Here is a 14,943-nt window from a genome sequence, read left to right on the forward strand (position 1 = left end):
TCCCCTACCTCTGGGGGGGGGGGGGGGGAATGAGTTGAGGGGCTGTGTGGGGCTTAGCTGCTGGCTGGGTTTAAAACACACCAAATTGTTAGTTACAAAGCGTGTGTGGTGTCATAAATGATAACACAGAAGTAACATGTTTCTTCTGTCTTCTGGCTTAATACTACTATTCACTGGTTTATTCTCCCTCACACAGTAAATGTAGCTTTCTGTAATCAAATCAGTACTTTTCTGTGTAAACACGCAGGGAAACTATTGATAAACTAGATTTTAAACTACCATGATGCTCAAAAATAAGCAAAATGCATTTTTCTAACAACAAGGGCTCTTGTGGTGTTCTTCTGGGAGACAATTTTGGTTATATCAGAGAGCACAAAGTGGCTGGCACGGAGCCAGCATCTGGCCCTGGCTGCACGCTGTCTGAGCTGCCTATTGCTTGTACACAGGCCTGCCAATGTAAGAGCATAAGCACATCGTAACACGATGTGGCTATGAAGTGCGTGGGTGATGAGGTAGCAAATACTTCTTTTTTTCTTGATGTGTTCTGTAACATAATAATGGATTTTTCATGAATTTTTCTGCGTAAAAACCACAGGAACATACAGAATTGCTCTTCATGCTGCTTGAGAGAAGTGACTCAACATCCATCAGTCCTTTATACCTACTTTAAAATTGCCAGTGGGAATGCCCTGACAAGGGAAGGCAAGACCATGCAGCCTGAGGGCGGTTAGTGCCCTCATGACAAAAAATGGCAGCCAGCCTTCGTTCTATTTTCTTATGGTAGCTAGCAGGGAAGGAGAGAGGCGTTGCTTTCTGCTTTGCATTTCTCATCCGGGCAAGGAGACAGACTGCCCACAGTACTGGAGGGGAAGGTTGAAGTGTTAGTAAAGATTACATGACTCCTTTTGGCTTCTGTCCTTCTTCAGACAGGTCTTCACAAAGATAGCGCAAGTGAATTTTCAGTTGCACAATTGCCATGGGCCTCACTAGGAGCTAAAACTTCACTGATCACATTCATCAGAATTACGAGTTATTGCTGCTCAATTATCTAGCTGTTGTTGTTAAACACTAAAAATCAGAAATAGCCTATTTTTCCCTGCACAGTAATCTGCAAGCCATTCAGGCCAACCTAAACTGAGCTGTGATTGCAAATGAACGAGCTGGTGCTACTGGGCTATTCCTGGCAATGCCAGTGCTAGTAGAGGTTGCCTGTGCTGACAAGATGGCTGGTGCCTACATAACAGCTCTGTCTCAGTGCAGGGAAAGGGACTGTACGGAAACCCAGAGCTGCTTCTGCAGCAAAAGCTAACTTTTGTGCCATGGATTTAAGCCAGGACGCTATGAGGTCAGCAGAAAGGTTTCCTTAGGGCTTAGAGTAAGGTCTCCATCACAGAGATGTGTGTCTCTGGTGTCTGGGTTGCTTTTAAATGCTGTGTTTCAGTAAATGTAAGACAGAGGGTGAGCTTTGCTGAGAGTGGCAGGGCCAGCAATGTCCTGTTTCATTCTCCTCTGGGTAAAGCTCTGCAAAACAAGGTACTGCCGTGCTTGCAGGGCTGCAGGGGCACGGAGGTGCTGCTCTCAGGGTTGTGGTTTCTCGGCTGCGGAGCAGGGCTGCCAGCCCTCCTCCAGCCAGCCTGTGAGGGGAACTAGTAATGACAGTGGGCCCTGCCTAAAAAATAAAACAATGAGCCTTTAAAAAGGGAGAGGGAAGATGTTGGGAAAGTATGTCCTAAGAGGGGATGAGCTGCTTTGGTCTTTCATTTCTGTAGTCCTTTGCGTAGAAGGAATTTGTCCGAAGCAGCGGGGTCTGTGGCTCTGCTCTTTTCACCCTCTGTGCTAGAGCCCTGCAGGGGATCCCCCTGGTTACAGACTGCTAAGACGTACCTCTCTGCTATTAGACTAATTGATTGCAATTGCAAGTGTCTCTTACTGCCCCACTGTTTCTTTATATACGTGATGAGGAAAGACTAGACCCGAGAAAAACATAGGAAGGGGAGAGAGAAGAAAAACACAACATAAATAAAAACTATTGATCTTTAATTTCTATTTATTTTCATATGCTTAGCAAAAAGCACACTTATACTGAAAATCACTCTAAATGTAATCAGATGTTCCCTGTAGCAGGTTGAAGTAAAAAGGTATATTGATGTTATGCTTAGAGAGAATTTGGAGCTTTTGACAGTCTTTTTTTTTAATGACTTTTCTGTTTACCTTTTAATTACTCTCATCACTTTATTTTACCCTGTTACTGTATTTTCTTACTTCCAAAGATTAGGAATAAAGCACTATGTTAATTTCCCTTTTAAATCTTTAGGCTAGTATTTATCTCTGAATGTAAAAACTGATAACCAGAGATAAAAATTTCACTGCAAAAAAATTCCTTTAATTATCTTAGCAAGTAGGAATAGTCTCAAATATGAGTACAGTGCGTCATGCCGAAGGAATGACAGCTGAGGAGAACTGTCACCAGCAGTTCTCATATACTGCATCTCCTCGCCGGTACCCATGAGCTTGGATGGTGACTCCATTGCCTGATGAGCTTCTTCAAAGTGTTGACAGAAATATGTGACTTTTTTCAGATAAAGGCTGGCCAGTGGCCATGCCTTACTCAGAAAATGCCAGGAGTGGATGTAGCTCTCTAGGCAGGAAGAAAGTGAAGTGACCCAGAAAACAGTGTCAGCTTTCAGAATCCCATAGCTTCTGGTATTTTTACTGAACGAGAACTGCTTTCTGGACACTTATAAGCATCAATTGAAGACTAAAGTTCTGACTCCTGGATTCAGTTTAAATACAGAATATAATTGCATGTAGGGTGCTTCATACAGGTTTTGGGGTTTTTTTGGTATGCGTGCTCTGAAGGTCATTAGGCAGACGTGATCCTGAGAGTATAATACGAGAACCAGATAGGAAATTTTTTCAGTTCGTATAATTTTTAATGAATGATTTAAAAAGAAAGAAATTACAAGCTTTTGAAAATAAAACATGTTTGCATGTGTCTACATTTCAGACAAATGGAAAACATTCTATGGGTTATGATTGTATATGACTTTATATAATGTTTTAAATTTTTTTGTTGATTCTTATAACTTAAATTCACATGAAGATTACATGTAATTTCTGTGTATATAAATTGACTTACAGCTACTGCAGTTTAAAAAATGTGAACATTTGTCTTTTGCAATTTTGGGAATATAGTTTGCTATACATTTGCCTAATGCAGAGTTCCTGTGACCACAAAATGTCTTTTTGCCAAATAGTATATGCACATATTTCATGAAGCGGTCTACAGCTTTGCAGAAACTAGGGCAAGCTCTGTAAATAGAGAATGTCAGGTAATTATTCAGATTCTTTTTTTTATGCCAGAAAATAACAAATTTGTTCTGTAGTTTTTCTGAGATTTCTGTGAAATGTCTAATAATGTTGCTTATCGTTGTTTCACCTACAGGTACATTTATGTTCCGATGGGAGGATCTCAGTCCAGTCTGCTGGGAACGCTCTTTTCCACAGCCCTCACTTTTGCCTTTGTAAGCTATTGGCACGGAGGACAGAGTTATCTGTGGTACTGGGGCGCACTTAATTGGCTTGGAGTAATTGTGGAAAATGGCGTCAAGAGGATACTTTCTGTTTCAGTTATTCAAGATTTAATTGTAAGTTGAATCTCTCTTCATTTCATGTTCTTGTTTCCTGGCTCTGAAGTTCCTGGTTACTAGTTTGGTTTAATCTAGATTAAAAGTCTTGGATAACAGATAAAAGAGTTAACGTTCCCTTGCCCATCCTCCAGTATTTGAGGTAAGCCATATAACTAGAATTTTGCAAAGTATCAGAAAATTAAACACTGAAAATATGCATCATCTTAAAAGCTTCCTCTGCAGTCCTAGGGTAAGCAACTGCTTGTCACGTTGTATATGGCTGAGCAGAAGCCAGTTTTAACATTTGTATTCTGATTTCACTCAGGATGGCCTTAAAATATTCATCTTCACTAAAATTAGGACTGTATATTTCTAACCATGCGTTTCCTGGACAAATGCGTGTAGCAGCTGCTTGCATCTGGGAACAAGCTTACACTGGGAAATCTTATGCTATTAAAGAGCCAAGTAAAGAAAATATTAATTTGCTTTGAAGACCTCTGATATTTTCACTTTAGTTATACTTTTGACCTTCATGCTGTCATTTCCAAAGGACAAAATTGTCTTTGACATGCAGTCATATGCAAAAAGCACATTTTAATTTTGATGGTCATTTTAGTCTGCAGGTTTGCTCACTATTAAATCTCAAATCTTCTAATAACTTTTGTAAGAATAAATAATTCCTATGTCTTGCTTCCTTAGTAGTGATAAGTGCACAGAATTCATACTCCTATATAATGTTGTGGTGGTGGTGACTCATTCTGCAGCCTGATGAAGTCGTGATGCTCAAGTAATTATGCTTGTTCTCCATCCCACCCATCCCAATTTTCACTGTTGTAGCATCCCATGTGTGGCAACTGATACAGCGAAGTAATTTAGTAGCCAATAACAGCCAGTGCTACCTTATATCATCCAACTGTCCGTCACTGTGAATTCAGTGACAGTCTGGAAGCAGCTTTTTTCCTTCCTAGAGAATGAGTTTATCAGATCCATTAATCTCCCTCTAGGGTGAAACTGAGCTTCATCATCTGACCGGCTGCATACGTTTGTCTCTGGACTGGAAAACAACATAAGTTTTTTAAGCATCCAGCTGTATGAGGATATATAAATGTAGGGGCTTTTTTATTTATGTCACTGTATTAGAAATTTTAAAAGAACTCTTAAGGAGTTAAGTGCTTAAATACCATAGAAATGATAAGGACGTGGCATTATGAAGGTGGGGTTATATGTGTTGGATTAATTTCTAACACATAGTTCTAATTATAGTTAACTGATGCTGGCAGTAGGGTTCTTTTTTGTATAAATTAACTCCCTAACAATGAACCAAGTGCATTCTACCCCTTTCCTCCCCTTTGTTTTCATCCATTGTTTTTAAAGGCCTATCCAATGTCTTCCATGTCTCCCTTGTTTTCCATTTCTGTTTGGAAAGATGGCTGTAGACCTTCCTTAGAAGACACTTTCACATCTTTCCCTGAAATATTTCTGAAGCCAATGTTTTTAATATTAATAGTTTTGGCATCTGAATTAGTGCATTAGGCATATCTTGCTGCATTTGGTTATGCTTTGCCTTGTGCCTTGAGGGTTTCCTCTACAACAACATAAGCTACAGTCTATGCAAACTACCCCTCATTGCTGTCTCCTCACTCTTCTAGCAAACTCCCATTTTCTTCTTGAACACTGAGACTGGGGAGCAGATGAGCAGTTGGACTTTGACCCTTCCTTATCAAGGGATGGAGTGACATGACATTCTCTACGAAGTATCACTTACATTTAAAATGAACTGCAACTTCCCTAATGCCCTGTATAAATTTCCTTTTTTCCCTTGTAATCTGGCTTTTGGAAGCATTCCCGTAATCCTGTCTCAGCGAGAGGTGTGCTGCAAGCCTAGTCACCATGGCGTTGAGAACCCCATTCTGGGGGATGGGTTTTTCACTTAAATTTCATCTGTTGACAAGCTGAAATCCTTTGCATTCTTGTGCTTCACTCACTTGCTGTGTTGGCTCTTGAAGGCTATTTTTGAAAAGGAAAGTTTATTTTTGTCCCCAGAATAGGAGATGAGTTTCTGAAAAAATACAAAGCACAGGTTTATGCTTTTTTAGCTCATTCTATTTACCAAACCTTCTCATATATTGTTGTTAAAGTTGAGTTACATGATTCAGTTGAGCAGGAGGTGTTTAATTAGTAAAATATAAAAAAAACCCTTGAAGAATAAGTTGAATTTTAATTCTGCTCTGTTTTTAAAATTGAATTGATGACAAAAAATAACACGAATTATATCAAAACTGTTCCTCTTTTTTCCCCACTATATTGTCTCAATTATCTTGCAAAAGAAAGATTTAGAAATCTTAATAAAGCACATTTGAGTCTTGTCCTTCACTGAATCCTTGTGCTGACTAAGAATATATATAAAAAGAATTGGACCCTATATTATGCAGATTTTATGGTAGTTTAAATCTCAGCACTTGAAACCTAGTGCAATATGGGTAAATAACGCTTTTGTAGCAGCCTGACAAGTTTTAAATGTCATCTCAGGCATATTGAACTAGAATGAACAAAGAAGCATGGGCGTTATTTGTGAGAAGTAAAATCAGCATATAAACAAACATTTACTGAAAACAGTAAATTTCCTGACCCAAAAAATTGAATCTGAAACTTTTCATTTGTACTGGTGGGAAACCAGTGCCTGGCTTCCTGATTTCGGCTCTAAAAGAGCTGATGTTCCTTCTTACGTACTTTTCAGCTTACGTTGCTCTGAACTGTCATGTTTCAGTGAGTTGTGTTGTGAGAAGTTATCTATGTATCTTTTTTTTTTCCCCCTAGAGATTAGTTGTTAGATATCAGTAAATTAGAGCTGAATTAAGTAATGTTGTCTTTTCCTTAAAACACTGTATATAAAACAATAAAGGCTATGCATCATAAGCTAGGACATATCTGGGAACTTTATATTAAAATGGAGAAGTTTCATTGTGTTTTTGTCAGTTCTTTTCTTTTACTTTTTCAGGAGACATTTAGACCCATACTGAGCAAAGTAGTGCTTTGTTTCACTGATTCTATATTAATTTCTTGCAGATGAACAGAGACTCTAGTAGTAACTTGTTCAAAATCAATGACAGAATTTGTATTGACTTTTAATACATAACATGTCAGATTTCTGAAAGAAAATGCTAATGGCAATCATTCTTCCAGTGACTTAATTTTTTTTCCTTAAGGAAAGCAAGATACAGATCTATACAAGAAATTAAATCTTGGTATAAAAACAGATTTAGAATTATTTAAACCTTAGAATAGCTGACAACATCTTTAAATCAATGGATTTTAAAAAAAGAAATATTTGGAAATCATCCAAAAATAGATGTAGCAAAGGGGATGAAGTTGGCAGATTCTTAAAATTAATTTTTAATCTCAGTTGAAACAGCAACATTTATCATCTTAGTTCTTTTGTAAAGTGAAAATGTCATTCAGTCTAGTAAGAATTTTTTAAATTGAGACATAAAGATCTCTCTTCTAAAAATCATGGTATGATGAATTTCTAGTTTAAGATCTTATTTCTAGCTTTATTTAGTAAGAAACTGAATACACCATAAACAATTCAATTTGAGAAACCAACTAATTTTAAGCATGGCTTATTTTAAAGTAATTTGTACTATCCTTGTAAATATTTTGGTTTTTTAAAGTATATAATACTTTGATTTCTACATTTTCATTTATGGCTGTAACGAGGTGCACTGCTTAAGTCCATTTCAGTACACTAATTGCCTTCCCAACCCCCCTTTGCAAAAGGGGAAATATTTTGTATGATGTCCATGTTTTTGGTTAGTGTGTTAGATTAGATTTGGTTAGTGTGTTAGATTCCGCACCCCCACCCCGAATAATGAACTCCATACATTTGTCTCTATAGGTAAAGCGTCACCATTGTTTTGGGTACCAGAGATGTAGTCAATGACAATTGGCATCCTCAGCTTCACAGAGAACAGAATTTTAGAAGTCTTTTAGAGGGGTTTTTGTCTGGGTTTTTTTCTGTTTAATTTTGTTTGCCCTCTTTCTTCTGGTAGGTACAATAGTTTCTACAGTTATTCATAATAAGTTATGCATTACGCAACGGTCCTGCAGACAGCTGGTGTGGAGCATGGAAAGGTACTGACTGGTAAGCCTGACCTCTGGGCTGTGGTTCGACAGAGAATTAAGCCGATCTACCAGCTCACTGCTATTGAAGGGGGAAAGGTTTAATTTCCCTTTCCTCCCTTCCTTGCAGTCTCACCACTTCCTCCTCTGCATGCCTTCCTGCTGGAATCTTTGCTGAGCTGACTTAGCGCTCTACCCCAGCAGAAAGCTTTACTTCCTCTGGTTATTTTATTGCTAGATGATTTATCTCATGGACAGGAATCTGAAAAGCACCCAAAGCAGTACAATGTAAGAGACAAAAGCCAAGGAAAGGAAGTGGAAGAGGAGGAGCTTGACTACTTGGAACCTCCCCCCTTGCAAACGTGCATGAGCAGTACAAGGCAGTAGGCTGAGCCTCCATATTTTAAGTTCGTGGGACAAAGAAACTAACTGGGTTCTGCTGAAGTAATTACTCAGCTCTATGTTAGGGCCCAATTCAACCTAGCCAAGATAAGATCCCTGTGAATTTCACAACCATGTCCTATATACATTAAGCAAATGTATAACTGTCTCCTTTAATGACAGAATTTCTTTCTGCAAGTGTAACTCACTTTAAACTGCCATGAGATAACTGTAAAGCTTCTTTCTGCAGCTGACTGAGGCAAGATCTGACCAAACATTAGGAGCTTGTTCAAGGGAAGTATGTTTGTTGACCGCCTTGCAAGATTAGATCTTTAATAAGATCTCTGTAATAAATAAATACCCTTCTCAGCTGTTCTTCAGCACACACTAGGCTTTGATCTTTATTTTGCTTCATTTGGTGGAAAGAGTATTTATATCAGTGGTTTACTGATGTCAAGCCTGTCTGGCCTTTTCTTTTTTACTAGTAGCTGTGTAATTCATACATATTTTTATTGCAACATGGTGATTCAATTAAGTGGCAAGCCTTGCCAATGATACTTTCTTCATAACCTTCTTATGTGCTTGCTGTAGACTTCTGTTGGGTTTGTCACTTCACTCTCTGAGAACCTGTAAGAATGTAAGGGGAGTAATTGAACAAAGTCCCTTAATCGGACTCTTATTCTCTGGTGCAGAATTGGTTTTTGAGATACAGTTATCACCCATAATGTCAAAACCCAGACCAGTGGATGGGGCTTGCCCCCCACCCCAGCCTTGAGTTCAGCCATGTCATTGCTCTAACCAGAAATCTCTACTATTCAAACCAGATGTACTCTGACTCAAAATCAATGGAAACTCCTTTCCCTAGATGTGAACATTAGCCAGGGCAGACTTGTGACAACTGGTCTTTGTGTATGGTACCTAGAAGCAGCAAGCTGAGTTATCGAGGTGCTGTTTAGTACTTAGCTGCTGAATGACTATCGAAGGCGAATATGGGCTGGCTGATGCATCCTAGTTTTTTTCCACTGACTCTTAGCTTTGTCAACAATAATTCTGAGTCAAGTAATTCTTGCCACGTTTCTGCTTTTGCTTGACTTTATTTTTTTCTCTCTTCTCCACCTTTTGTTGTAAGGGTTCATTTGTCTTCATGGAAGTGGATCCCGAAACATTTTGAGAGCCCTGCTAAAAATGCACACACAGAGACACATGCTTGCACTCTGTCTCTGGTTTTCTTTACTGAGGGAACTTCTTGCCTCAGCCTCAGTAACAAAGACTGAAAAATGTAGTAGGTGTTGTTTTGTGTGAGGGACAAGCATATGCAATATGATAGAGGCTTTTATACGGTGAATGACAAAAGTGGCTGCAGTAAGATTTCAGAGATAACATTCTATCCTTTCCTACCTTTTGAGTACAAGCATCCATTTTTTTTGTCAAATCTGTGCAAGAAATATTATTTTTGATGTCAGCAGTGGAGAAACTGTTGTGATTTTCCATCTGTCTTTAACCAGATGATTGCTGCTCTGCTTCAGACCGCAATATCATCTGGGAAGCCCCTTGCGAGGCTGCTCAGTTTTCATAACAAAAAATTGTTTCTCCCACCTACCAGCATTATTTTCTTCCTCTTCTGTTTTGGAGACATCAGGCAGTTTTCTGGTGCTCAGGCCATAACGCAGTTTGAAGAGCAAGTAAATCATGCTATGGGGTGAAAACGAGGCAGAGTGATGCTGGTTATGCACTTCTTTGTTACTATTACACGAGTACAACCTCCCTCTGTTGTTCACCTCAAAAATTAGTCCAGACAATAGATGTCAGCAGTTATGGAAATACAAGTTAAAGTACTGAGGAGCAGTTGCACTCTTGTCTTTCTACTGTGTCTTGAGCTACAGAAACTGGCCACAGGGAAAGCAAGGTCTGTATTTGCTGAGTGTTTATCGGGTGTCTCCATGGGGATTATTACCGTGTATTATTTATTTGTTAACAATTTCACAGTGGCAGTGTGGGAGGGCCATGAGGGCAGGACCAAAATGCAGCACTAATGATTGGTGAAGTTAGATCCTTTCCCAATTTGATTACAATTTAAAAGGTAAAAATGTTAAAATGTGGATGAGGGAACTGAGAGAACCAGAATGGGCAGAATGGGATCCAGAAGAACAAAAATAAGGATGTCAGGAATCTGGACACAGAGGAGAGTGTATGGCTTTCTCAGCCTGTCCTCCTTGGTGAGAGCTGAGACACGTTTATAGACTATGTACACTGCCATTACCTGGTTAAATTCCCTGCTTTAAACATAAAACAGAAAAGAGGATGGTGCATTTCAATGCTGTTCATTTTGCACTTTTCACAAGCTGCCACTTTTAAAAAGAAAAATAAAATGTTTGGGCAGGTTCTTTGAGGGTGAAGAGTAAGTGTAGAAGCAAGTACAGAAATTTACTTCTGTGTATGTCAAACTTTCACGCATGCATCTGTAAGTGTAGTGCATACATACGAGCTGGTAGGAGGCTTTCTTCAGACAGAAGGGGAGGTTGGCTGTTTGCTGAAAGATGCTATAAATGTAGATCTTTTGGAAAATCTAAAAATGAACTGGTGCTAGTGCAAGACAGCATTTTGTTGAGTGAATGTTTAGCAAGACATCAATAGAGAAGATGAGTATCTTCTCAAATACTATATATAGCATTTATTCCTAAATTCAGAAACAAGTTCTATTTGTGAAAATAGATCTTAACTGACAGCTGCTTGATTTTAATTGTGTGTTCCTCTTTTTATAGGAGGGATGTAGGGAATTACAGGTCATTTGCATCATCCTGTCTCTTGGAAAAATGTCAGTTCCCGCCTTCATGTGTGAACTTTCCAGGAGCTAATTTTTACCTTTGCTTTGGGAGGAAAGTATATACCTTGAAAAGAAACAGGAGATGACCTCAGGCCACAGTTCAGCTTGGGGAGAAGGGAGGGAACAACTGCAAGCAAAATAAAATGCCAGAAAAATAAAGCAAAGTAAAGTAAAGGGGACTGGTTCTGGGTTAGAGCTAGATGAAGGAACGGAGCAAACAGGAATGATTGCTATGATTACTGAAGGGTACAGTATATGTTGATGGGAAATTAAATTTATTCTTCCATTTGGTGTGGCAGTTGTTGATAGATAAGATCTGGTAGCACATCTCATTCACTTTCCACTTGCAGGCCTGTTCCTTATCTTGTTACTGTTTATAGCTCTGGGGATTCCACAATTTCTTTTGGATTATTTCATAAATGAATATTTTGCATGTGTATTCAACCGGAATTCTTTATTTTTGTTGCTTTTCTGTTCTGTGGTAGTCTCTCCTCTTACCCTATTCCAACATCTGTCCCTCTGCTTCAGAGTGCAGGAGTAGCTATTATATTGACATGTCAGCCTGTCATCAGTTGCCTTTCCCTTGCTCCTGCTGCTCTTCAAACCTATCTTCTACCAACATTAATGAGCACATGTAGTCCCTCCATTTCTGCAGTCTCCCAAACACACTTTTGTCACTATTACCCATTGACAATGTGTATTAACAAACATTTTCAGAAGTCGCCCCACTGCTTGAACCTAACCCATCTTCATTTCTACTGCTCACTTTAAAAATTAAATAAATTGACATTCTGTTTGGCAGAGCTTTGTCACAATTTTCAGCCTTTCCTCCATCCCATCTGCTCCCCCAGCTGCTCAGTCACACCCTGCCCTCCATTTTCAGTGTGCCTCACTGCAGATAGATAAAATAGCCAGTAACTGTTAGTCAGGATGTGTCGCTTCCCTTCCCACCGTCCCATCTGCTCCTCGCTCTCTTTTCAGCTTTTCACCCGTGCTCTTGTTTTTATGCTGTCCCGTTATTTTTGGCAAATGGCTGCATTGCGGATGACACAGATTCAAGGGATGTGTTGAGGTGTTCGCTCTTGTGCTAATGGGGTGATTACCAGGGTTCAGGTATATGAGTTGGCCTGTCATTTATCTAAGAACACTTTCTAAAAGAAAGCGCTTAGAAGCGCTTTTAAGATTGACTGGGTGGTCTCTGTTGCTTCTGTGGAGAAGTAAACAAATTCGGGCCTTACTCTTCAGTTGTGATGCAATGGGGGGTGAAAACCGAAGTTCAGATCCTTAAATTGCACTGGTAAAAGGAACCCCCGCAAGCGATTTGAGGTTTTTTCCAAGCATTTTCCTGATACGCATAATGGTACCACCTGTGCCCCTCCTGTACTGCAGCAGCTTTACCCACAAACATTTTACCCATCCATCCCTTTTCCCCCAAAAATCCTTGCAAACCCTATATAACAGACTGTTGCAAGGAATATTTTGTTTAGTTCTTGTGACGTAAAGATGAGTCAACATTACATTAGTTTTTAAGCATTGCTTCTCTAGTAAAAGCCTTCAGGAAATTGAAAGGATGGAGCTTTAATAACCATAGGAAGCACACTTACTCCCCTGTCATATACTAGGAGAGGCAGTGAAGCGTAATGCAGGACTAGGTGTTATATTCATGGTAGTTAATTTGCTTGATTTCTTCAACACAACAAATAGTGCAGTTTGTGTATCTTATTTTAAAATTATTATGGATAAGTTGGCTGGTAGATTTAAGTGGGAGAGGATGAAATCTGTAGAACAGGTAGTAATTAAATATTATATGTTTAAAAAAAGGCAGCTCTTCTAAAAATTGTACTAGATTATTTTGACCCTTTAAAAACCAAAGGCAGATGAAAACAGAATAATGTAATCTGTTGTGTTGCAGTTTGTAGTATCAAGCACATGTTTCATGTCACTCTGGCCATAGTATCTGACAGTCTTATTATATGGTGCATATGTTCCCATAAGAAATATTCAACTGCGTCTCCAATTTTACCATACACTCTTATTTTGCCACATGCTTGGATTGTCAAGTCTCTGGGAGGGTAGTTCAAAAAGAAAGAAATGTTGTGAATCTCTGTTTTACTCCATGAAGATGGACGCTTGTTTAAATTGCAGCAAATTTAATTCCCTTGCATGGGACTTTAAAGTATTTTTAGTATGAGCAAGCTTGATAACATCACTGACTTCGTATAGAAGTTTTCTTTAATCTGTCCCAGAGCAGCTATATAAATGAGATGTTGGGAATGCAGCACGCGTAGATATTTTCCATCTTCTGAGCACTTGCCAAGAAGTTACCAGCTAATGTCTGTCAAGGGAGGCTTCTTGCCACATGTCACCCTGTCATCAGGCTGGGTTTGCAGCGTGATGGAAAACATGCACCCCAGTTCCTGAGCCCTCCCTAAAACAACGTGGTGCATGTGACTTGCTCCCAGAACAAGCTACCGCACATGGATTCGGCAGCCCTCTGCATAATGAGCATTTGGGACGTTCCAAATCACCATGGTGCCACCACCGTTGCTAGAAAAAGTTTAAGAATGGTTGCTGTAGGAAGATGTAGGATTGGGTCCCTGATAAAATACTGGGGAATACATTTCTGTAAAAGACAACTTCAGCATGTTATTTTGTATAGGACTGCGTAGTTTTGACTGCTGTACAGAATTCAGTCTTGAGTGTTGTCGTGGTTTAACCTCAGTCGGCAACTGAGCACCACGCAGCTGCTCACTCACTCTCCCCGGCCCCGGTGGGATGGGGGAGAGAATTGGAAAAGCACAAGTGAGAAAAACTCATGGGTTGAGATAAAAACAGCTTAATAAATGAAATAAAATAATAATACACAAAGCAAGCGATGCACAGTGCAATTGCTCACCACCCACCGACCTATGCCCAGCCAGTCCCCGAGCAGCGGCACCCCCTGGCCAGCTTTCCCCAGTTTATGTACTGAGCATGACATCACACGGTATGGAATGTCCCTTTGGCCAGTTTGGCTGTGCCCCCTCCCAGCTTCTTGTGCACCTGCAGCCTTCTCAGTCGGTAGAGCATGGGAAGCTGAAAAGTCCTTGGCTAGTGTAAGCATTACCTAGCAACAACTAAAACATTGGTGTTTTATCAACTTTGTTCTCATCCTAAATCCAAAACACAGCACTGTACCAGCTACTAGGAAGGAACTTAACTCTATAGGTGTCTCCTCAACTTCCACATGGGAGGGTAGATGACTTATTCTGGTCAGTATTCCCCAAAGTATTTTCTCTGTTGTTGGCTAGCTAGGAGATGTAAATGCATTTATGAAAAACACTCCTGGACCTCAATTTCATCTCTCCATGCCATTCAGTAATATCGTTGTACACAGTCCTGTAAATCAGTGAAAATGCTTGCATATTGTTGATTAGCTCTAACTCACTTTAGAGAGAAGTTCTTTTAAATGATGCTGTGCTCTCGAAGCTACTTCTCCTGCCATGTTTGTTTTGTTTCACACTCATAGTGGTGTAATTACCTTGCAAAGCAAATGAAATGAGTGTTTTCTCTCACATCCTCTCTGACTTCAAAATTCCACCATGTCTTTTAACCTGACTCTTAATTCTCACCTAAATGATCTATTCTGGTGCATGTTGTCCTTCAAAAGCTATCTTTCTCAAGAAACAACCATTAAACAATCTTCCTATTTCTGGCTTGTTTTCACTTAGAGGTTAAATGTGACGTGCATGCGTAACTGGAAATGGATTTAGGAATGGGAATGTGTGGACTGTGCAAATCCTTTTCACACCTGTCGTCTTCCACCCCTCTGAAACACATACACAGATTTACTTTTCAAGGTACCTCACTACGTGATAGTATCATTTATTTTTCTAAGATGACTGAGAAGGCCCAGTTGAGAGAGATCTGATGGTAGCCAATTTCGCTTGACCCAACAATATGCAGAGAGATTTTTCCCAACATCTGGCAAAAATGTCTGAGGCTGATCTT

General features: G+C 39.5%; 1 protein-coding gene across 1 annotated transcript in view; it reads left to right on the forward strand.

The window, feature by feature from the left end:
• Nucleotides 1-14,943, forward strand: part of HHAT (hedgehog acyltransferase) — a 102,295-nt gene that overhangs the window by 83,010 nt on the left and 4,342 nt on the right. The window contains exon 9 of the mRNA XM_009330207.1: nt 3,446-3,647. Coding sequence (XP_009328482.1) covers nt 3,446-3,647 — 202 coding nt within the window. The remainder of the gene's footprint in view (nt 1-3,445; nt 3,648-14,943) is intronic.

The sequence above is a fragment of the Pygoscelis adeliae genome, unplaced genomic scaffold (genome assembly GCF_000699105.1).
Source record: "Pygoscelis adeliae isolate BGI_AS28 unplaced genomic scaffold, ASM69910v1 Scaffold308, whole genome shotgun sequence".
In the NCBI taxonomy this organism is placed as follows: domain Eukaryota; kingdom Metazoa; phylum Chordata; class Aves; order Sphenisciformes; family Spheniscidae; genus Pygoscelis; species Pygoscelis adeliae.